This window comes from Zea mays, chromosome 2 (genome assembly GCF_902167145.1).
Source record: "Zea mays cultivar B73 chromosome 2, Zm-B73-REFERENCE-NAM-5.0, whole genome shotgun sequence".
In the NCBI taxonomy this organism is placed as follows: domain Eukaryota; kingdom Viridiplantae; phylum Streptophyta; class Magnoliopsida; order Poales; family Poaceae; genus Zea; species Zea mays.
The window spans coordinates 143,626,999-143,653,309 of NC_050097.1; the positions used below are offsets into that span (position 1 = coordinate 143,626,999).

The 26,311-nt window shown below is 42.3% G+C and overlaps 1 protein-coding gene across 1 annotated transcript; it reads left to right on the plus strand.

Moving 5' to 3' along the window:
* Nucleotides 1–9,582: 9,582 nt before the first annotated feature.
* On the plus strand, nt 9,583–12,148 carry LOC103647033 (uncharacterized). The gene is made up of 2 exons (XM_008671605.3): nt 9,583–11,090; nt 11,212–12,148. The coding sequence occupies exons 1-2, from the start codon at nt 9,768–9,770 to the stop codon at nt 11,968–11,970; spliced, it is 2,082 nt and encodes a 693-aa protein (XP_008669827.2). The 5' UTR covers nt 9,583–9,767; the 3' UTR covers nt 11,971–12,148.
* The last annotated feature ends 14,163 nt before the right edge of the window (nt 12,149–26,311 follow it).

Below are 26,311 nucleotides of genomic sequence, written 5' to 3' on the forward strand. Positions count from 1 at the left end.
CATGATCCAGAATACATGGAATTCCTTAGTGCGATGCAAGAAAGCAGGATTCCGCAACACTGTATTATGGATTTTGTTTCAGAAATGCATGGTGGACCAGAGAATGTACCGTTAACTACACAAGACATGATCAACCTGTAAGTCATTTTGTTATTTACACTGGTATAATGACATAATGATGTTGTGTGTGTATTGACTATGGCATATTCTGTAATGTTCACAGGAAGAAAGCACGACAAAGAGAAAGAAATGCCAATGATGTGTCTAAGCTGCTATCTTTTTTTGCATTGTGTAAAAAAGATAACCCACAGTTTTTCTCTGACTTCCAACTAGACCAAGAAGGAAAGATTTTGAGCATTTTTTGGTCCCATGCTAGCCAGCAAGCAGATTACATTGACTTTGGAGATGCAGTTACCTTTGATACAACTCATAAGACAAATCTATATGACAAACCGCTGGGGATGTTTGTTGGTTGTAACCACCATCTGCAGTGCACCGTATTTGGTTTCACATTGTTGGGTGACGAAACTGTAGACACATTCGAGTGGGTTTTCAATGCACTCAAAACATGCATGGGAGCTGAAGGACCACGAGTAATGCTTACAGGTATGATTCATAAGCTAAACAATTATTACGTTCTACTGTGGTTGTATTGAATGTAATTATAGTTGGTAATGTGTTGCATAATGTTCTGACAATATATGATTTCAGATCAAGATCCAGCAATGCCAGTTGCACTAGGCAGGGTATTTCCAAACACAATCCATCGTTTGTGTTTGTGGCATGTTCAGAACCGGTATATGCCGTATTTGAACGAGTTGTACGCTAGATTTGAGGAAGAGGATTTCAAAACAAGGTTCCAATCTATAATACATCATCCTTTAACTGTAACTGAGTTTGAGACTGCCTGGGCAATGCTGATTGATGATTTCCATCTACATGATAACATCAGTCTTTCCAGAATGTATGAAATTCGTAAAGATTGGATACCAGCTTTTTTTAAACATGATTATTGTGGGTTGATGGTCTCTACACAGCGTAGCGAGAGCATGAACAAACTCGTCAAAAGTGCTCATGTCGATGCAAACACGCCACTACATCAATTCGCCAAGCAAATGTTGAAGCTTCTACACAGTAGGAAGATGAAAGAGGCAAAAGAGGCACTAGGATGCATGGTGAGTACATAGAATATTATTATATCATAATATTTAATGAATGGTGTTATAACGTATAATTTTGTCTACTGTAGGGTCAAAAAGAAACAAATACATTGTATATGTTTGAGATACGTGTAGCGAGGACATACACAAGGGCTGTAATGAATAAGTTTCACGAGTCTTTAAAATATGCTACTGCATACAAGATATCACATGATCCAGAAGGTGGTGTGAATGAATGGGTGGTTCAGCATACTTCAAGGTCAAATAAGATTGTGTGGGGGCAACACCAATTCAAAGTAATTGCTGATGTAGATGCTGGAAAGTATGAATGTGAATGCAAGCATTGGGAGCATACAGGTATGTAATATTGCGTAATTGGTGAATCAAAATGTTCAATTATAATGAGTAAACATAAAGTAAGACATTTTTTACATGCTTTGTTGTAGGTCTGCTTTGTGTGCATCTTTTACGAACATTTATGCATCTTCAAATTGATCGAATACCTTCGGAATACATCCTTCAGAGATACACCTACTCTGCTATACAAGATGTGACTTTTTCAAGGGATGATAAGAATTTGAAGGGTAAAGACGGTGAGACTAAATCATATAGGCAGAAGATGTTGCTTAAAAAGTCAATGAAAGTAGTACATCATGCAAGTCTTTCAAAGGCTGGATATGATAGAGCCCTGGAGATGATGGATGAACTGCTTTTGCTACTTTCACGGTTGGAGCCAGATATTGAAGGTGATGATAGTACTAGTGATGGCGAAGGAATACAGGTAATTAATATATTAATTGTAATAGCCGTGTATTTTAAATGAAATACTGAGTTATAAGTTTTCGTGAATGGAAAGTATGAGAAACTTGCCTGATACAGGGCGATAGGAATGATGTAAGAGACATGATGGGAGATAATATAACGACAAGAATGGCGCAGGCTGGTGTATGTGTAATATGTTATATGATGTTTACTATGCATAATGGTGTGTACTGTTTGTCATAAACAAACATATTTACTGTCAATCGTATTATTTGACAGGTAATTCAATTGGTGCCTACTTTACAAGAAGGTGGTGTGAGCGATACCCAATGTGTTATGCCACAACAAATATTGGAACAGGTAATACATGATTATAAAAGAGGAAAAAGTTGTTGTAATACAAAATAGTAACGAAACCTCCTTGTTGCTGATTATGAATGATTAATAATGGTATATGTGTGCAGCACGATTATGGACAATTGACCACTAGCACAGCACTGATTGATGAGAGTGGTACAGATTTGACGATTAAAAAGGTAATGGTGCTATTAAAAACGCATGTGCATGTATATTATTTAAAATTACATACAAATAATTGGATGTAAGTACTTATATTTAAAAATATCATATTTTTTCTTAATTGTAGAAGCTAGATTTTAATGTGAGTGGAGTAAGCTTGAGAAGACCGGATAACGCGAAGCCAAAGGGCAGAACAATCAGGGATACAGAAAAAAGAGTTATTAAGTTGGGGGCAAAAGGAGACAAAAAAAAGAACAGAAAGTGTCAAAGGTGTGGAATTGCGGATGGTCACAATAGTCGCACTTGTCTATCTGTGGAGGAGAATAGGCTTCGGTTGGCCAGCCTTACTGGTCGAAAGAGAGGGCGGCCCATAGGTTCTAGGAACAAAGGTTCATCTAGCGCTCCAAACTGGAATGAGGCATGCACTTCAAAAAAACATCAAGGAGGTGTCACAGACAATGATTCATCTAGTGGGGAGTAGAAGATTTCATATTTTATGACAAATGTAATGTAGTGCCATACTTGATATTACAATTGTGGGTGAATTTATAAATGCTTGAACCAGTCAATATTAACAAAGTATAAGTAATAATGATTTACTGCATGTATTGATATGTTGTGTAAACTGTATACGAAATATGCGTAAATGTGTTATGAAAACAGCGTAATTCGACGCTATACAAATTTTGGTGGCAAAAACTGGCTAAAAATGTCTTGGTGAAGAAAAGAAACGACACAATAAATTGTGATTTAATGTAGTAACAAAATTTTTATTACACATGTGTGCGAGTAGACAAATGATACCAGTAGGTATTGACAAAACAATAAGGCTGTACAGATTTGCATAATTGAGCTAACAAAACAGCGTAAATCGTATGTAATTAAAATTATTGTAAACTGGGTACAAGTTTGCGTAAATGAACTAACAAAACAGCGTAATTCGTATTAGACATAATAATTTGGGACACATACTGGTAAATAATAGATTTGTGAAGAAATCAGAGAATAACAATAACTAGTGAGTACATCACTGATATAAATATGACCAAACAGTCGAAGTTTGAACTGAAGATGATTCATAACTTGTTTAACACACATAGACCCAATTTATATCTAAAAACTGCATTAGACATGAGAGTCTTGATAGGTTGGGAGAAAAGCATAAAAAGTTTCAATACGGTTACATAGACATGCAACAAGGAGGTTTGGCTTCACAACATCTTGTTCCATAACAAGGAAGCCACAAAATGTTTGTTCCATATCAAACAACTGCGATTCACAGAAAGTTGACCCAGCGACACAGCTAGCGTCCAAACTTGAATTTTTGAATTTCTAGAGGCAACGGGAGGCACTTGTTCTTGCTATGGAAGGTGAGGTAATGTAGAGCCAGAGATCGTAGGTCACCAGAGTTTTCCTGCATAATACAGATTATCCCGAGGTGAATAAGTTGTATCTGAAATGTTGAACGTATAAATACAAACAGCATAATCATAAAATGACTCACTCGTTTTATAAATTGCTTGATAGAACCATCTGTATGGTCATAGTACTGGATGTATCTCATGACAAAAAAGCCACAGTCATTAGAGCCAGCTATCATGGTGGGACACATAGGTGGCATGTCAATTGGGAAATTTCCAAATTTTGGGATGCGTGAATTGGGCCGGACTTGTTGCAAAGATTTGTTCAATCTGTTCATTATAACCCTAGCCCATGGTAGTTTCCTGGTCCCTATGTCCTTTAGGGAGTAATGAAACATCTTCCATGAAGTACCACCCAACTCCGGACCATATGGATTTGAATCTAATATGTGAATACATCGTAACTGGATATTTATGACATACAATGTCCAATGTCCCATATGAAGAATAGGGACCATAATCTGTCAAATATCAGGAGTTATATAAACAGAATGATAACATTATTGTGAGGCAGAGCGATGAATATAATTGCATAACAGGAGAGCGTTGATACAAAGATAAATAAGTATACCGTTTTGTAGTCACCAAAATTGTCCAGTTGGGGCAGGGTCTTGTCCAGATAAGCATCAAGGACAGTTTGATCAAAAATCTGAGGAGACTTACTGTACCGTTCATGCTCCTCAAAGTTGAGGAGAATCTGCATAATCATAATTACTGTGTCATATAAAACTGTATGTAAACAATTGGAAAAATAAATAGGTATTAGTGAATTGTACATACACCAACATTGACATCCAGTACAAGTCTGTCTTTGTCGATGGACGAGCAAATATTGTTTTTGTCATGGCGAAAACCCATGATGAAACACTGCATGAAAACAGTATCCAGACACATCCCATCTGCAAATGATTGTTGTATATCGAGACAATTTCCAATACATTCATCGAATTCTATGATATTCCTATATAATAATGAAAAAGGATATGTTATTCATTATATATGTAAGCAACAACCTACATGTTATTTTGACTTAATAGTTAAAGAAAAACCTGTTTGGGTCAGCTTTTGAGGAGCACAAAAAATCACGAAGCGACCGAGCACAGTCCAATTCTGTTAAAGGTGGCACAGAGTGGTCATGTGTAGTGTGCAAGCTATGTGTTTCCTCACCATCTGCAGCCTGAAACACAATGCAGGTATAGAGTATATTAAATTATGAATGAGTTATGAGAAGCAAGCATGCAATAAATGTATAACTGGATTACTTACATGACCACTAGGTGTCTGATCGAAAAGGGGGCCCGTGAAAGTAGGAGTGTCATGAGATGGACCAATGTCTCCTCCCTGACCCAAAGAAACAGTGATACTATGTGTTAAGCCTCAATCATGTGTCAATAAAATATAATCCATAATTGAGATAACAATGGATAAAACAAAGCTGGAACATATACATGTTTTTGCGGTGTGGCGTCGAACATCGGCAAGTGGGAAGACGGAAATGAGCTCATAGGATTGCAGTCTGGTACATGTCGATGAGACATGTTTGTGTCGCTCGGCATATTATTGCCAACATTAAAACAGAAATCCTGTATACATTATTATGGTTTTCTCTAATATTTTGGATGAAAATGGTAAATTAACATGTAATGTAACCATAATCAGACTGCATAAAATACCTGGTCTTCAGCATTTGCGGTTATGTTCGTCTCCAAATCGTCAGGGCAGCCCTCAAATGCACGACGCATTTGTTGTTGCTTTTCGTGTATTTCTTCAAACTGGGTACCTGTCAACTCCGTATTGGGTTGTGAAGGCATAGTCATGTCCTGGGTATTCTGGGTACCCTCATGGGTCTGTTCCTCTGTAATTAAAAAGTTGTAGTATTCAAACAGCAAGAACTGGTAAATGCATAGAGTTAAGTACATGAATTGAATAAATGACAATGAGTGAAGGTAACCTGACGACATATGCTGAGATATATCTGGAGGTTTATCTGTTTGAGGCGCTTCCGCAACATTGTCTGGGTCGCCAGACTCCGCGCGAAGGACATCATCAATTAACTCAGCAAATGTGTCCGCTAGTTCATACTGCTTCACAACCATCTTGGTAAGAGTACTTTTTATGACTGAACACGCTTTGCCAACTTCAGAATCATACTCAACAAACTTTTCAATGAATTTTGGTCGGTCACGTGGTTGGAGCTGCTTTATCTTACTTGAAAGCATATCCTTGATCAAAGGGAGCTGGATATGAATAGTATGATGACCACAAGGATCGGGACGAGGGACATCAAAAATGTTTGTCCTGTCCCTATGCTGTGATGTAAATAATGATAATGCATCATAATTAATTATTAGAAACATAAGGATATAATATTACATAAAACATCTTTAATGTACATATGGAATTTATGGACACATATGGGATGTATGTTTTGACATAAACTGACCTCTGATTGAAACTGCACACTAGGGACAGCAGAATAGCAAGTTTCAGAAAAGCTTCGGAACTGAAAAAAACATTTGTAATATAATTAAATACATGAAAGATAACCATAAATAAAGTGTGTCACCTACTGAGAAATGAAGTATATGGTGTCTACTACGAGTTTATTCATAATGGTACGACAACTAATAGAGATACTACATGCATAAACATACACCTAAAAACAGCAACTGCATATTTATGCAGGGTAATGCATTCCTCTTATTTTATGTACAGATGACATACCTCACAATGGCCAAAAGGTTCACCACTTTGGCGTGGCTTCCTCTTATCAGCTTTTGTCAGAGCTTGGATAATGTTTTTATCAAAGAATTTTATGCGGGGTGTGCCACGTTTATTGGGGGGGGCTGCAGCATCATGCAAGTGGTCCAAATAGTACAACTACAAAAAAACAATAACTAATTAATACTATCATGGATGGTAATTGAGCAAGTAAAATAGATTCAATTCGATATGTAAAAAATGAACAGTCCAATGTTATTTACTTACTAGTATGACAACTGAGCATCCATAAATCGTGGTGGACACATTAGAAGTGCTTCTTGTATGCCACTTTTGTGCAGCTTCACATAGGTCATTATAAATTAAGTGGCACCAGTCTATTTCGTGGAAACGGTCCATTTCTTCCGTCAATAACACTTCATGGTTGGATATGCCCCAGCTGGAAGTGGGGAACAACAATCTATTGAACAATATCAAAAAGAAGCATCTGATAGAGAGGTCATCATCATTTCCTTTTCTCAATCGGTCCTGAAGAGATGCAACAACAAACTCATCCTTGGACAATCCAAGTTCAGCCCTCAAGTTATTACCCGCCACTGCTTCATCGATTCCTAGTGGCTTACCACCGCCAGCATTCGGAAGGCCTAGTATAAGGTGGACAGTTTCTTTCGTAATTTTTAGTTCCTTGCCAACTCCAGGGCGAATAGTCATATCCTTGTGGTCCAACTTATCCATCAACCAACGAAGATGAGAACGGCTACCCAGTGCATCAAGTGTCATGTCAAGAATATTGGAAAATCCTTTTCTAGCAACGGCTTGTCGTTGCCTCTCATTCAATATCTTAATAGTTATAATCACATCCTGAGGGTTGCATCTAACATTGAGTTTCTGAAAATAATGTATGTTAAATGTTATGAAAACAATGAAATAAATGTGGCATTAGCTATAAAATTATAACTCATAATGTAAGGGATGCAACTAAAATAACATAATACCTAGTTAAATAAACTAAACTGCATTATCTGTAGACAATAAAAAAGTGTCCAAGTGTTGTAAAATAAATATGAAATTGTAAATGCAATTCAGAACTTGGAACATAACGTGAAAATTCGACTAGATTCATCCTTACTGTATACTACTAAATAATATATAATATGTTGTATCAGGTCATAATTATTGAATACTAATTAGTATTTAATATATATGAACTCATAAGTATAACATATAACCTGCCATGGAGTTTCTAATACTTTCGGCCTCTTTGTGCATGTCTTCCGTAAGATATTCATATGACTTCCAGCAGCATTACGCTTCTTTGTAGGTGTCATGAAGTCATCGTCGTCATTGCCAGATCCAGTTTGTTCATTGGCTTCATAAATAACAGATGGTTTCTCGACAGGTGCAGGACACTGATCAGAATGCTTTGTGTTTGGAGGAACTCCAATAGAGGCCGGCCGTGGTATCTCAACACTAAAGAATTCTTGGCTTGACTCAATTGTTATGCGTTTGGGATTAGCGGGAGGACGATCAACGGACTTCATTTTCTGGGGTAGAACAAACTAAGTAAATGAAAAAGAACATCAGGAAATAATACTATACCATACATAATAATGGAATAAAAAATAACATTATGAAACTGATGGGGTATGTATAGTGTGTGTATTGTGCATAACAACATATGTAGACAACGTAACTGAGAAGAAGGAATGCATAACAACAGATATGTGAAAACTCATATTTAAATAAAACAGTACATAGTGTGCATAAATACATTATGCAATATAATTAATAAAAATATGTGTATTATAAGTATCAGAAACAACACTAATCTATTGATTGCTATTGTAAAAAAAATAAATTGTGTTCATAAACAACACTCAGTACCTATATAAAAATGAACAGATTGTAACAAATATGCAATTGAAAAAATTGGAAGGCATTATCGGATACTACATATACTGAGGCGATTCAATTAATTTCGAATCAATTGAAGGGATGTAGAAGGGGCGGGGCGAAACTGATGGACATTAGCGAGTGAAATATGTAAAAGAATGGGGGAACTCGAAAAAATGAGAGGGGCAACGAACCAGGGAAGGAGGACGACGGCGGTGAATCGATGAACAGCGGAGATTACGGCGGTGGAAGAGGTGGGGGGCGGTGTCGTCGATGGCGATCGCAGGAGCGAATGACGGCGACGGGGAGGAACTGATTTTTTTAGGGTTTGTGTCTGTTGTCTGTTGTGGGTGGACCCGAGCTGAATTATTAGCTCGGTCGGCCCGCGGGGGAGCGGCGAGGGACTGTGGGTCCACTAGTCAGCGCACAGTCGGGTGAAGGTTTGGTAACTGCATGATCATAAGAAGCATAAATATCTGTGCAAAGTATCGTAAACAGTTTACAAAAAAATAATTAATCAAGACCCACGGCAAAGTGCGTAATATAATAAATCCCAAAATGATATGTAGTTGTCAACATCGAAGTATACAATCATAAATCCCAAATACTACACCACACCCGACCAAGCCGCATCGACATGTAAATTTATGAAACGGTTGGAGTCATAATATGCAAGTATAAACGCGGCCAACTACATCGCGGGTCGTGACCACGAAGCCGGAATACCCGCGCGGAGCATGCGCACACACCGTGTCAGTTACTTGTTTATGCATACGTAATTTGAATGAAACGGATGCATAAATGGTAATAGGGGGTGCGCACGTACGCCCCACCTTCAATCGGTGCATGTGCGCGGTACTCGGACCACCTGCCACGTCGACCCGCGCCCGGCACAACTAAACTGGCAGGGGCTCCCTGCATTAATGGAAGCCCAGGGCTCCTAATACTATAACTATATATATATATATATATATATATATATATATATATATATATATATATACTCTTTCGAATATTTTAAACAATGTATTTTTCAAACTAAAATACGTATAACAAATTAGTGAAAAATACTTACATACAAAAATTAAAATAAGACGTTGCTGGAAATAGGATCAGAAGAAGATACCTTATATTAGACACACCGTATGTAACTCTAGTAGTCTATTCAGTTGCTAGCTAGCTAGCTTCTCACGAGGTTTGACAATAGTGCTAATGAGCCGTCGTGGGGGAGGAAATCGTATCGTTTTTTTTTTTTTTTTTGTCTAGATCGAGTGGCCTGACCAGCTGATCCATGGAAGCTGCCATGGAAAGAATCGTGTACGACGTAGTAGAAGGAGACTACGGTGAATTCATCAAGGTGCTCCGCAGGGTGCTCGCCGAGTACGAACCCGCCGGCGACCGGCAGAGCGTGCTGGACTACCAGCACGCGCCCCACCCCGTGCTGCCACGGCAACGCAGCCCTCGCCGCCCGGCGCGGTGGATCCTCATCACCCTGCGGGTCCGCGACGAGGGCCACGAGACCACGCTGGCGGTCCGCGACGACAACGTCTACCTCATCGGCTTCAGTAACCGGCGGGGGAAGTGGTTCGAATTCGGCTTCGGCGGCGGCGACGGCGGCTGCAGGAGCGCGCAGGTGCTCCCGGCGGATTGGAGCTCCACCTTCCTGGAGTGCGACGTCGGCTACGGGGGCATGATGGTCGGCGGCGCCATGAGGCTGGTGGGTCTGGGGCTCGGCATGTGCTTCGCCAGAGACGCCGTGCGCCGGCTCTCGTCCTACGAGCAGGAACCAGGCGTCCAAGTGGACGACCGGACCAAGCGGCACCTGGCGCGGCTCATCGTCATGGTCTGCGAGGCTGCCAGGATGATCCCGCACTGCGAGACGGTGCTCGACGACTGGGACCGCAGCTCGGCCGCCATCACCGAGCGGCAGGTGCACTTGCTGTGGAACTGGGGGCGCATGTCGCACGCCGTGCTGATCTGGGACTGGTGGAGCAGGCACGGGAGCTGGAACGGGATACCTCCGCCGTGGCCCCCTGAGCTGCTAGCTCCGCAAGTTGATGTCAGGAACGTGGGACAGGCGCTGCAGATAGTGCAGCTGCTGCTTAACTGGTCGGAGGCGGGGCCGACGGCACTACCGTCGTGGCAGCCGCCGCCACCACCTCAGGAAACGGCGGGAGAGGGTGACGACAGCAGCGACAACTTGGGGCGCTACTGGAACGGCGGTGCCACCATCCCCCACGTCCTCGGCCAACAAGCCGGCCAATGCAGGCTGGAGATCTTCGGCGTGCGCGCTGGTTTCTACATGCGCGGCGCCGCCACCATCTCGGTCTTTGACGGGAAGCGCGGCCAGGTCATCTACAGTAATAACGACGACGACAAGCTGGACGGCGACGATGACATTGCTGGTCGAAGAAGAACCATGCTGGGCTCACTGGATCACGAGAATGGTGACTGTGACAGCCACCATGGACGACATTTCAGCGAGTGGAGGATGTTCGCCCAACTGCGCTCCTTCTACAATCGGGCTGGAGTTGGATTTGGTGGCTGGTGGAACCGCCACAGCGAGACGAAGACCATCGTCACCAGCAAGCGGGAGAACGGGTCGACGACGCTGGTGAGCTCTCTCATCTGTATTCTACACTAAATTATGAATTACTCTTGCATTGTCCGTCTGTCATCTGAAAATTTATCTCTCGCTGTATCGGCGTCTGAATGGTTGGTGGTTTTCTCACAAGGTCCAATTCGACCAGGGGCATGATCTGGTGCTGACTGGACCCTACAGGGCCATCTCTGCGTACGGGAGCGTCTCCGTTGAAATCGACAGCTCCACCACGACAGACTCCTCCAACTCCTACATTGAACTTGGCATCTCCACTGCAGAGATAGACTACGTCAGAATCGACGTCTCCAAGAAAGATACCCGCCGCAGCAGCGACGACGACGGCAGGACAACGACGACGCTGCTCTGGGATTGCTACAACGAGGAAGGCGACGACGTAGCGTACGACACGGTGTTGACGCGGACCATCAGCACCAGCCATGGGCCCGTTGACGTGACCTACGCGGTGCTGAGCAACGCGGTCGAAGCCACCGTGCAGGTCAGGCTCATCCTGCTCGCCGGCCAAGGCGACGGCATCATCCTCGTCCATGGCAGGATCACCGCTGGCTACCAAGATCTCCGTGCCCGGAGCGTGCTCTTCTGCCAGGACGCGGAGGAGAAAGTGGCTGTCGTCACCGGCGGCGACGGCTCCCACGTCGTCCCCCTGTCGCGGTCCGTCGTTGCGGTGCCACTCACCTCGCTGCTCCTCATAGAGGCCGCCCTGCACACCTCGGTCGCTTCTTCTAACCACACGGCGAAGGCCGAGGGTCATCCCCTCCCTGAACCCATCGTTGCTCGTTTCCGCCCCGAACCCGCCGGACAGGATGAGGTGCAGCGGTTCGGCATCGACGGCGGCCACGTCGAAATCAAGGTCATCTGGGCTTTGGACTTCTGACCCTAACGGATCAATTTACTTCTCTACATGTATTTCTATACGCCAATTGGTTAATTAGCAGGGGGTATTCCAGAATATAGCCATTTATTTGATTGCACTGGTGGACTGCTCCCTCCATTTGAAAATATATGTACGTTCTCAGTTAAATTAATCGTCTCCAAACTTAACAAAGTTTGAAGGAAACAATCCACAAATAGCATACTAATTTCGTACAAACTCTTAGGAGACAAGTTTTAGATATGTTATTTTCTTCATCCCGAATTGATGATAAGCAATGTTTTTTTATAAAAAACATATTAAATAGATTTTGGCCATTAGTTTCTCCTACATAACATGTTGTCATTTACGAAAGTAAATACTATTTCAAATGTGTTTTGAGTACAGATCTGTATATTAAAGTAATTTATGTCCTAAGAACATCTCCAAGAGACTCCTCATTTTTAGCTATATATTTGACTATCTATTTAACTTTTCATAAAGATTACACTCTATATGTAGCATATCACTCTAACAAACTATCTATCTAGTTTGGCTAGTCAGGTGACTAGCCAAATTTGGCTAGTGAGAGAGTCATTTGAAGAGTCGCATAGCTTGGCGAGTCAGATAGCTAATCTGTTGGAGAGTTATTTTGCTATTGAGTAGCCAAAATTTGGCTTAGCAAGTTATTTAACTAGTCTTTTGGAGATGCTTTAAGCATGTACGTACAAAGTTTGACAAGCTATTGGCCAGATGTTGTAATTTTTTTTCTTTACAAAATACGCCTGTCATAATGGAACTGGGAGTAATGCTTAATACCTACAACTGATAAAACTACCTATATTAATTTGCGTTCTTCCACTTCATTTATTTTCTAACACAACAATATCTATATCAAGATGTATAAACTTATATATTGTTGACCTATATTTTTTTCACTCATACCCATAGTTTTTCCCATTTGTATGACACCTCCGTGAATCATCAACATGCATTTACTTTAAACCTTAGATGTTGTTTGGTTCACGAAATATAACATAAATGGTAATACAAATAATAATTCACACTCGAGTATCGATGATATCAAATTTAAATAGACTGGTATCAATTTTTAATGTGATATCTGATTACGGTTGGACTTAAACAAATATTATTAAATATTATCAGTTATCTGTTACGTTACAAATATGTAAACCAAACGGTTATAGTAGTTGGGAGGACCGTCCAAGGCTCCAATATAATTGACCATACTAAATTTACTTGTCGTTATGTTCTGACCAATATTCAATTTAACGTGATTGACCCGACTCTCAGTGGAATCGCACCATACGTGTTATCCACTATGCGCATCGAATCCATTGCATGGAAGAAGCGAACGTAGCTCTCATTATCTTAAATATATATATATATATATATATATATATATATATATATATATATATATATATATATATATATATATATATATATATATATATATATATATATATATATATATATATATATTAGGAGTCCTGAACTTTCAATAACTAGAGGAAGCCCAGGTCGGACGGTATAATCCGGTCGAGTCGGACCACATTCGGACGTCTATAAAACAGGACCCCGAGTGCTATGGTTCAGTTTTTTACGCTCCACCCCGATTCATTAGCGACGCCGCGTGCGACGACGGCGGTTGCCCCAGTGCGTGCGCGGCAGTGGACCCTTAGCCGGTGGCCGCAACTCCATGACCTCGACGCACGGTGGCGGAGGTTCCTCGATCCGGAGTAGTGGCGTCGGTTCCCAGGTCGGTGGCGACGGCTCCCTTATCCAGAGGGCGAGCGACAGCGGGGCCCTTATGCAGGCAAGCGGCGGCGTCCCCGAGGTCCCGAGGAGGCGGCACTTCCAAGGCCGGCGAGCAAGCGACGCCCGTCGACGTGCGAGTAGCGACGGCGACGCATGAGACGCGATGTTCGAGCGAGCGGCGTCACGGAAGGCCCGAGATGCGCGCAGCGATGATCGCGCGTGACATCCTCTGATCCGGCGCAATTTTCTTTTCGATTATTATGTTTTATGCCTACCACATGTATTATTTACGCCAAAAACTGTACAATTTTATGCTTAAACACGGAGTTCGTATATCAGTTTACTGCATGCATATTAGAAAGGCAATTTCTTGATTTATGCTGTTCGTAATTTGCGCGCATGCAATGAAAACTCTCACGATTTTTGTCATAATTTTTGGATCTGTATAAAAATAGAAACCGCATGCATGCGACTGCCATGTTTTCGGATCTGTCATAAAAATAGGATAGTAATAACAACCTACTAGAGCTTTCAACCTCTCACATTGACTCAGTATTTACGCTTATAATTGAAGGATTTTATGCTCAAAACTTAAGGTTTTTACGCTCCACCCGGAGATGCGTCCACTAGTGAACAACATGCCAGATTTTTTACGCAGTGTAACGAATTGCATAAATACCTACACCGTGTAGTATAATTTGTATCAGTATATATCATCAACTAGTTCTAATGCGTTTAGCTGCATGGCTGTTGGAGGGATCTTATATTTACGAAGAAAATAAAACATTAAATACGATTTTTTGTTTCTATGCATGCAATTCATTTTCTTTCATTGCATATTCTTTTTATCATAAATTCGTGTGCATGCAGTTGGTAACATATTTTTACGCAGTATACCGAATTGCATAATTATCTATACAGTGTGGCATATTTAGTATCAGTATATATCATAAAATGGTCATTACGAGTCTAGATGCATGGCTATTGCAGCGATCCTAAATTTATGGAGGAAATAAAACATTTAAAATAGAAACCGCCACACATATCTTTCCTAAATTTACGCGCATGCAAGAGAACGTGTTTGACTCATGCATGCATTTTGCCATAATTTTTGGATCTGTATAGCCGCATGCATGCGGCAGCCATGTTTTCGAATCTGCCATAAAAATAGGATCGTAATAACAACCTACTAGAGCTATCAACCTCTCACATTGGCTCGGTATTTACGCTTATAATTGAAGGATTTTATGCTCAAAACTTAAGGTTATTACGCTCCAACCCGGATATGCGTCCACCAGTAAACAACATGACATATTTATAAATAGCTACACCATGTAGTATAATTTTGTATCAATATATATCATAAACTAGATCTAATGTGTTTAGCTGCATGGCTGTTGGAGGGATCCTATATTTATGAAGGAAATAAAACATTAAATACGATTTTTTGTTTCTATGCGTGTAATTCATTTCCTTTCATTGCACATTATTTTCATCATCAATTCGTATGCATGCAGTTGGTAACAGATTTTTACGCAGTATACCGAATTGCATAATTATCTACACAGGGTAGCATATTTAGTAGCAGTATATATCATAAAATGGTCCTTACGAGTCTAATTGCATGGCTGTTGCAGCGATCCTCAATTTATGGAGGAAATAAAGCATTTAAAAATAAAAACCGCCACACATATCTTTCCTAAATTTATGTGCATGCAAGGGGATGTGTTTGACTCATGCATGCATTCCTTTTTTACATGCACAAATGTGCGCGCAGGTGGTGCAATCGACAGCCTGGTCCAGTCGGTGCGCTGGGTTGAACCAGGTTGCAGGGATGATCGACCTGGGTTTCCTTTAACTATTGGAAGCCCAGGGCTCCTATTATACCGACCATATATATATATATATATATATATATATATATATATATATATATATATATATATATATATATATAGTATATGTATTTAGAGCCCTAGGCTCTATTTAACTATAGGAAGCCCCGACCACCTACCGACCAAGTGCGCGACCGCACCGGACCCTTTTTGGCTTATTGTACCTAACTGCTTACGCCAAAATATAATACGAGTTATGCTGATGTGTGTATCAGTTTATGCAAATATAGTCTGCGCATATTACGTGCATCGGGCCCACGATCCGGCCCACGCCACCACTATAAAAACACCCCCACGCCGCCAGGAATTAGGTTTTAGCGGCGGCGGTTCTCTAGGGCGTGCGAGCGGCGGTGATCCTGGGGGCCAGCAGCGGTGTCACCTCGAGGCAGGCGACCGACGGCCGCGCTCCACCAGGAACGAGCGACAACGACGCTCTGAGGCAGGCGAGCAAGCGGTGACGGCGCTCTTGAAGCGGACGGACGACGGCAGCGCACCCTAGGCCCGGTGACAACGGCGGTTGTCCCGTCCGTCTGTGCGATGGCCACCGCCACCGCCGCTCCAGCATCTGTGGCGCGACGACGGATCTGGGGACACGCTCGCGACGGCGGATCCCTGAGGCGCGACGACGGATCTGGGGACACGCTCGCGATGGCGGATTCCTGTGGCGCGACGGCGACTCTAGGGACACGCTGCGGCATCGGATCCCGAGGGCACGCACGCGGCGGCGGCCCCATGAGGTGCGCACGACGGCGATGTGCCAGCGGTCGCGACAGCGGATTTCCCTAGGCGCTAGCGACGACGGCATCCTCCCCTAGGCACGAAGTGGTGGCGCATCCCAGATGCGAGGCGCTGGTTCCGCAGGACGGCGATCCTATTTTTATGCTATTTTGTATACATATTTATGCCAATGTCAATAGGATTTTATGACCTATATTTCAGTTCATGGATCCGCTTTCTGTTTCTGATATTTCTATTCATTTACGCTAAAATTTATACTCATTTACGCTGTTTTGGTTCACGATTTACACTTAAATCCGCTCGAGCCAGAACCCGTCATTTACGCTGTTTTGGTTCACGATTTACACTTAAATCCGCTCGAGCCAGAACCCGCGCACGATTTTTACGCCGTAATTTGTCCCCATTTGCCGTTACGAAATCAATCGATGATTTACGCTAAAATTCATACTCATTTACGCTGTTTTGGTTCACGTTTTATGCCGAAATCCGCCCAAGACAGCGCCTGTGGCGATTTTCATGCCGTAATTCGAGACCCATTTGTCGTTACGAAACAGATCGATGATTTACGATAAAATTTGTACTCATTTACGCTATTTTGGTTCACGTTTTACGCTAAAATCCACCCTATCCAGAACCCGCGCACGATCGGGTGCATGCGATTTTTACGCCGTAATTTTAGGCTCCGTTTGCTGTTACAAAACAGATATAGGAATTACGCTAAATTTCGTACTCATTTACGCTGTTTTAGGTCACGTTTTACGCTGCAATCCGCTCGAGCCAGAACCAGAACCAGATCGAGCGCGCGTAGATATACCTGACTGGGGCTTCCCATACTAATAGAAGCCCAGGGCTCCAATTACCATCACCCTATATATATATATATATATATATATATATATATATATATATATATTAAGTAGGAAGAGTATTGTAAGTGTTTCGAACCTCCTATCCAACAAGTAATTTTTTATATGCGCGTCCTCGGCTTCAAATGATATGCTTGATGGGCGCAAAATTTATACTGGTTCGAGCAGAATGTCTCTACATCTAATTTTCAGTGGCTCACTCTACCGACACCTTTAGTGCACAATGCTCATAGTATAGGTTACAAGTGAGTTACAAGTGGGCAGGAGAGGGAAGAAGGGCTCCCAATTATCTTATGTGTGGGTGGACCTCAATACTACGAGACTGCAGTCCTACACTAAGCCTTGGCTCTGGCCTTCAGGTCTTCAGGTTTTGCTGGGCGTGCGGTGTTGCCCTTCGTCGAGCATCCTATGTGTTCGTCTGGGTCCAGCCTCCCGTCTTGCGACCGACCTCCTCCTTTTATAGGCCAAAGCAGCTTCCTCGAGAAGGAGCTACTATGCTAGAGTAAAATCGAGTCTTTTACCCGAGTGAGGCTGCGTTGTCCGTATGTGCCTGATCGTGCTCATTTATGATGGACGACATGGGAGGCGTGGAGCCCTAGCACCATCATTGCTGCTTCTGTACTACGCCAGCCCCTGGTCTCTATAGCTAGAGTCTCGGTGTGGCTCGTCGCGTTGCGGGTCCTGTAGATGGTGTGCGCACTCAAGTCTAGTCTCAGTAGGTCATGAGTGTGCCGCAAGCCAAGGGGTTCACAGGTCATGAGTGGGAGGTAGACCGGTTCTCTACTGTGGCTCGATGCTAGGTGTAGTTAATGTGGTCGACCGTTTAGGTAGGTCAGTCTTGGGCCAGGCGAGGAATCCACTCGGGTGCCTTCCCTTCAGTTACCTAGCGCCCCTCTCTAGCTCCGCCACGCTCCACCATAGGCTCGGTGCCTCGGGGTTTATCCGGGAGTGGGTGCTTCCAAGGTAGATGGTTCCCTTATTCTCCCGCTGGCCTATCCCATGCGCTCTCTCTGACGGGTGGGCCATAGGGGCCCACGGATCATTTCCCCGACAATAGCCCCCAAGGAGAAAGTGTCTCTCCTTGGGGTTGTTTCTAGGTCGAGCATTGTTTGCCCTTTTGTCTTTTGATTGGCTGTGGTACCCGTGCCCTTGTGAGTTGGACCGTCTCCGACGTGGCCCACTCCCACTTGGGGCAAGGTTGGGCATTTTCATTTCTTCATAAGTTTGGGTGAGTGTCTGCTTGCAGTCACCCCGAGCCTTTTGCCCCTTGATTCTTCCTTCAAATGGATTCAACCACCAGGAAGGGAGCAGGGAGGGTGAAGATGCATGGGAGTTGTCTGTGCTAGGGAGAAGCGATGCTACGTCTCGGAATAGAGGAGCGATGGCGTGTATGAGAAGGATGAAATGCTTGTGGGGGGAGAAGATGGTTGTTTGGGGAGGATGAATAGAGATGGTTGCTTAGGATAGAAGGAAGGGGGAACCTTTCTTCATGGCTAAGAAAGATTTTTTATTTCCTTGAGGAAAGAGCTCTCATGTGATTGGCCATTTGGGCGGCGACGATTTATTGGGTAAGAGAGAGTGGTCATCTGTTGGTCGATTTAGATGGCGCTTACTCGTTGGTCGAGATCGGTGCGACGAACAAAAAAACTGGTGTTCAGATGAACGGAAGGCCAAAGAAAAATAATTGGATTGAGAATTTGATTTTTGGTGTCGCTCAGAAAAATTACTCACACATTATTAGAAAAATAAATTGACTTGAGATTTGACTGGGTTTTTGGGACTAGGCATCTGTAGCTAGAATATACAATTAATTCGTACGCGTGGTTCCCTTTAAAAATCATTACCGTAGTTGTTTCAAATTTGAATCGGGTATGGGTATAAACAAATTGGGCTAGATAAGATTTAATTTGAAGCCGACTCATTAGAGATCCCGTTTGAGAATATGGATTCGAATTAATATTTGGACATAGATCGAAAATCGAGGAATTGGATTCAGACATAGATCAGATAACAACTATCGAGAGCTCGAAAAAATGAGTTTGGACAAGATTTGCAAGACGAGATTGACTTTCAATTTTTCATTCATGTCAATAAATAAAATTTTAACAGGCTCCAAATTTGGCATTTCTCGAGAGCGAATAACTCTGAATTTGGTGAAGCTTTAAGAATAGACTTGATAAACAGAGATAAACACGATCAAGAAAGCATTATCTTTACTGATTGATATGTGCTGAGGTCAAATCTCACGGCTAAACACGAAATAAACACCTAGGGCGTCATACTTGGGTACCCAAATAGAATTTGTGCCAGTTCTAGGTGATCTCAATATGGGTTTAGCACAAGTGTATGATTTAGGTCTCCTAAGTGAATAGGAATGATTTGAATTTATTTGCTTAGGAACCTTACCCTTTTTATATACCTTACTTAGATGACCTTTCTCACCACATTCGTAGCCAAAGCTACGCTCAACCTGACATGGCGCTTGTTGTTCGTTATTTGTCTTGGTGAGAGTCATCTTAGGGGATGCATATCCTTGATTCCTCATGAGAGGACATGATGTGGTCACGTGATCCTCCTCGTCACATTTGAAGCATCTCCTTACTTCATTCTCAGTGTCCATGTGTGGACATGAGGCGATGAAGTGGCCCAACTCCATGCACCTGAAGCATCTCCTTTTTCATCTCCCCTATTTGTTCTTAGAGAACATAGAGAGAACGTCAGTGCAAATATCATGACTAATTAATTTTTTATCTTTTTCCTTATTCATGTTGATTACTTCATTTATTGCTCTAGGAACTTCCTTCTTGTGGAGTTTGATGCTTGTTGCGATTTCTTCCTTCTCAAGCTTCTTCACCACGTGTCTGTGGATATCTTGAGGATCGGAGGTTGAGCATGGTGCCTTCTCCTTAGTTGTCTTGTTTTCTTGTTCCCAAGCGACTTCTCTTTTGATCCTACAACTTGTTGCTCAATCAAAGATTGGCCTTTCTTTGAGTAGCAGGGGTTAGTACATGACAAAATATGATCTAGATTCGCACATGAGCAAGAATGAGGTTCACATGAACTTAAACTATTAACGACAACCTCATGAGCAACATTAAGTATGATATGATCATCAAGCAATTTATCATGAATATCAGACAACATATCATACTTTTCACTAAGAGCAAGTTTTTCAAGATTTAGCAATTCCACTTGACACTTAAGCATGTCATTTTCAATTTTAAGTTGAGCAACACAAGATAAAGCATCATCCTTATTTCTTTTCTCAATTAAAACTGAATCATACTGTTGGAACAGATCATCAAGAAAGCACCTTAGCTCCTCATGTTCTTTGGTCATCTTCACTAGGCTATTCTTGGTTTTGATGAGTGTCTTCTCCATCTTGATAAGTGCCTTGCCTCATTCTTTTCTTCTTCTCAATAACTTCTTCAAGAGCAAACTGTATTATCTGTTGAGATGGGTGTAGAACTGGCGAATTTCCTCTTCTCCCACATCATATATCACGGAACCTCCCAAGGTATTAGGCCCACCTACCGATGTCCTTGTCCTAAGGACCTCAAACAGTCATGCATGTGCGCATAATAACTCGGCAAGTTCAGTTATCTGTATCTTCATCATATCGCCCAAGAGCGCTCAACCCATCACACAGGCATTACACATCATCGGAGTTGAGAATGAGCGAAAAGGATTACAATAACATAATTTACATTCATATAAAATATAGAAGGAGTACTTATTACATAACAAGGTGTTCGAGTGCAGCACTTATTATTACATAACTGGGAGGCAAAACATCCTCCCCAAATAACTTTAGTGATCTTCCTCCTACTTTGGCACCACCTTAGAGCAGAAAAAACAAAACTTGGTTGTTTCATCACCTACAACAACATGGGTTCGAAAACCCTGAGTACGGAGTGTACTTTCGCAAGACTTACCCGTCAAAAGAAAAGACTCTCAAGGATATGCTTTTGGGAATCAAGGTAAAGCTTATCAAGAATCAAAGACCCTGTTTGCAGAAAAGCTTACTATAAGTGGATCCTTAAAAATCCATTTTTATTATCAAGTTAAGTAGTTACCTGCATCTAGAGTTCTTTCTATCCTAGATCAAACACTTGGCCTACACTAGCCATCTTTTATCACCCCTTGAGTTCACTTGATTGCTACGTGTAAGTAAGTGACCAAGTCTTCATGTCCGAGAAGTAACGGCGATCCGAGTCGATTAATACCCAGCTGGGGATCTCCAACCACACGACATATGTAGCACTTAACCCTTGCATATGTCAACTCGCCACCAGGTTTCTCAAGACCAGAATGGGTTCACGCCAACCGAGAGCACAGATACACCACCGTCCAGCCTCTTGCCACAGAGGGTACACGCTACTCTCGCCATCTCTCCACTCCCATTGCGTGGTGGCCTTTCTGGTATTGGTCCGACTGAGGCAAAGCTTACCCATGACGAGGCAAGTGGCCAGCTAAAAGGTCCTCGATCATCAAGCCTACATCGGTTCGGTCCTTAATCGACTCAGACGGAGACACTACACCGAGACTTTCTTCTCGTGCAAATCACCTGCCCGGTCTCGTCTTTAACATTTAAAACCCAAAGTTTGGTACCTGGCAGAGGTACATCTTTTCAGATGTTGAACCCATCATGGCCATGATGGATTTACCATCCCAAGTCTTTTCTTTGTAAAAATTCCCATCCCGTATGAAGCATCACCTTTTGTTTTCTAAAGCAAGGCTAAGCATCAGAAAACTTTAAGTTAATCAGGTAACAAGGAATGGTAATCAGTTTCCAAGGAAGGGAATGCAGCAATTGTTTAGCACACAACTTTTATCACCTAATGTGTCATCTCAAGTGAATAAGAGTTTAAAACAACAAGGAAAGGGGTAAATGCACTGAGGCTTGCCTTGTGTTGCAGGAGGTTCCGGGTCTACTCCACAAATGTCGAAGTAGAAGTTATTCTCGGCTCGAGGATTCTCATCTGGAGTGAAAACTTCTTCTTCAACTATAGTCTCTTCCTCGTTTTCTATACATGACAATACATGTACATGAATGCTTATGTGATGCTATGAATATGCAGTTACACAATAGAAACATACTAAGTTGTATCTTGAATACAACTTTCCTTCACGGTACACACTAATCACTAGGGTTTCCTAAGTTAGTATTCCATCAGTATTAGGCAATTAAACCCTAGGAGGCTAGTTTATTGGGTTTGGAACTAAACAATGTCCAAATCATTTCAAATTTAACCCAAGGTCTTTAATCATCAAACTAAGCCTACCCAAAAAGTTTTACCATTTTTGGAGCTACTAAATTATTTCTAAAATTCTAAAGGGCTTGGTTTGAACATAATTCTAGGTTTGGAATAAAAATCTTGGAACTATTTTTATTAAATACTAGATGATTTTAGGAATCTAACAAAATTGGTCTCATATTTTTACCATTTTCTAGTATTTTATACAAATTTCCAAGTCTGGGAGTAAAAAGAAAAGGAAAAACTATGAATAGTACTGGGCCAATTCTGGCCCAAACCAGCCCGCGAACAGAGGAAACGCGCCCGCTCTAGCGAATTTGCGCAGAGGCCCTCGACTTTTTGAAAAACCAGTAAAGAATCCCTATACCCTATTCACATGTCTCACTGACATGTTCACTTAAGTCCTCCCCTTCTTTCTTCTTCGCATGACCAGGTCCCCGACCCCAGACGGCAGCGTGGTTTGCTCCGGTGAACCTATACCGGCCGTGCTATCCTATAATCTTTGCTCAAATTTGCTATTACATCTAATTCAACTCTTGGCGCTCCACTGGGGATCAAAAATTAAGCATAAACTCCATCCTAGAGCTCGGTCTATGAGCACCCGCGGATTTGAAGGCTGCCCTTGTCCGTTCCAAACAACATAGCACGATAGCGTTTGAATTGGGAGCACGATAAGCTTCAGCAACTTACCAGGACTCAAGAACGACGGCTAGGAAGATGGGTGAAGGGACAGATCGGTGAGTCGATGGAGGGAGTGTTCGCGGCGGCGCGGAGGACTGATTTGGGGGAAATCGCAATTGCTCGGGCTACGGTGGATGGCAAGCCATGGTTAGAGTTGCGCTGGTTTCGTGAAAAGGGGACGGAGCAAGGGAAGCACTCAATTTATAGAGGCTGGCCACGGTTATCCCGAATTTGATTGAGGTTCGGATCACGACGGTGACAAGAGGTTGTACTAGTGAGTTCGTTGTGGCGCTCGTCGGCATAATAACTCAAGGATAGTAACTCTGGGCTTACCACGGTTATGGTTACATGGTGAAAGGACCACGACGTGGCACAATTGAGATTGTCGGCGTCCCACGACGACATCGGCCGCTCGGCCACATCGCACGGCATCGAGTGCAACCGATAAGCTCTCGCCCGCGACCAAATCCACCCCCACCCGATCTTTTAACCCCCCGCGGTTATCCACTTCTCTCAGAGCACGAATCGCGGTGGCCGGCGCGAATCTATGCGTGGGGATCACTGGTGGCGAGGTGCGCTGCATCTGAAGATCTTTTTACCACTGTACCATCACGATCGTTCATCAGTGCGTCTGACAGAGCAAGTTAGAGGCTTTGTTCTCCAATTTTTCTGTAACAACCCACTAATCCGTCTGTAGCAAAGTTGTTGTTCTATAAATCGGCTGCAACTTTGTTACAAAGTTCTTGGTCTAATAATCACTAAACCATGCGTAATTCGGCCCCAAAGTTTGTCAGGAACCACAGTTAGTCAAGTTTTCAGTATTTGACCCGACTGACAGCCAAACTTTTAGTCCAGTTTTCTCCAATTTCTAAGTAGCTTTTGGGCATAACAACTTAATCAAACTTGTAACCATATAGTACCTCTATAAACTTGTTGTAGTGACTTAGGGCAAAATCTCCATGGATTAAGAAATACAAGGTCCCAAAGTCAGCCCAATCACACTGATTTTAGAGTTAGCCATATGTGTGCCATTGGGAACTTTTACAAATTACTCCAATTTGTTCCACAACACTTGAAAATCTTCCAATGTAAAAGTTGTTTGGTTTTTGATACTATACCACTTTGATATATGCACTTTTGTCCAAAAGTATATAGAAATTGAAATCACCTTGTAGGGCACTTAATTAGGGTTTCTAGGGTTTCAGTTAGGGTTTTGAGTGTTCTAGGGTTTATGTGCCACTCAAATTCTCCAAGTGTAGTCTCTTATGAACATTTCCATTAACCTTTGAGATAAAACTCAAGTTGTTATCATACACACCCACATACCTCTATTCCTTGGTTAAGTACCTTATTCTAGGGTTTAGGAGCACTTCAAGTCATCACATCACAACTTGTTTTGAATTTTTAGCCTAGTGGATGCACTCTAGGTGTAACATACATAATGAAATGTCAATGCATATGATGCCATGCCCAAGTTTTAGTTCTTGTAACACCAGGGGTGTTACATCCTTCCCCCATAAAAGAATCTCGTCCCGAGATTTAAGGTCCTAGGGTAAGAAATGGAAAAGGAAACACGTCACGACTTTATTTCCTAATTTATCTTACAGAGCAGGGGTGGTGTAGGGTTTGTTCTATTTTACAATAAAATACATAAATCTTATAGGTTACATGAAACTAAAAACCTAGGAAAATTCTTCTCTAGGAAGTCTTGAGTTTCCCAGGTAGCTTCTTCTTCAGTGTGTTGGTTCCATTGTACCTTATAAAACTTGAGAGTCCTCTTTCGAGTGATTCTGTCCTTATGATCCAGAACTCGAATGGGATTTTCTGAATAAGTCAAGTCTAGTTCCAAAGTAACATCCACCACATTTATAGTTTGATCAGGAATCCGAAGACATTTCTTTAACTGAGATACATGGAACACATTATGCACCGCAGACAAAGTTTCTGGCAGTTGAAGTTTGTACGCCACTTGCCCACATTGCTCAAGAATAGGAAACAGACCAATATATCGGGGTGCCAATTTTCCTTTAAACCCGAACCGGCTAACACCCTTCATTGGTGATACTTTCAGATATACATGATCGTCGGCTTGAAAAACCAATGGTCGATGTCGCTTATCCGCATAGTTTTTCTGCCGAGCTTGAGCTTCTTCTAGGTTATGTCTTATACGGTGGAATTTTTCTTCCGTTTCTTTAACCAAATCAGGCCTGAAGAACCACCGTTCTCCTAGTTCAGACCAATTTAAGGGTGTTTGGCATCGTCATCCATACAGAGCTTCAAACGGTGCCATCTTAATACTTTCTTGATAACTATTATTATAAGAAAATTCTGCCAATGGCAGACAATCATCCCATTTCTGTGGAAATTCTAGGACACATGCTCGTAGCATATCTTCAAGCATTTGATTTACCCTCACAATTTGTCCACTTGTCTGAGGATGATAGGCCAATACCAACTGTCATGGAACCTCCCAAGGTATTAGGCCCACCAACCGATGTCCTTGTCCTAAGGACCTCAGACAGTCATGTAGGTGCGCATAATAACTCGGCAAGTTCAGTTATCTGTATCTTCATCATATCGTCCAAGAGTGCTCAACCCATCACGTAGACATTACACATCATTGGAGTTGAGAATGAGCGGAAAGGATTACAATAACATAATTTACATTCATATAAAATATAGAAGGAGTACTTATTACATAACAGGGTGTTCGAGTGCAGCACTTATTATTACATAACTGGGAGGCAAAACATCCTCCCCTAAATAAGTTTAGTGATCTTCCTCCTGCTTTGGCACCACCTTAGAGCAGAAACAGCAAAACTCGGCTGTTTTATCACCTACAACAACATGGGTTCGAAAACCCTGAGTACGGAGTGTACTTTCGCAAGTCTTACCCGTCAAAGGAAAAGACTCTCAAGGATATGCTGGCTTTTGGGAATCAAGGTAAATCTTATCAAGAATCAAACCACATGACATATGTAGCACTTAACCCTTGCATATGTCAACTCACCACCGGGTTTCTCAAGACCAGAATGGGTTCACGCCAACCGAGAGCACAGATACACCACCGTCCAACCTCTTGCCACACAGGGTACACACTACTCTCGCCATCTCTCCACTCCCATTGCATGGTGGCCTTTCTGGT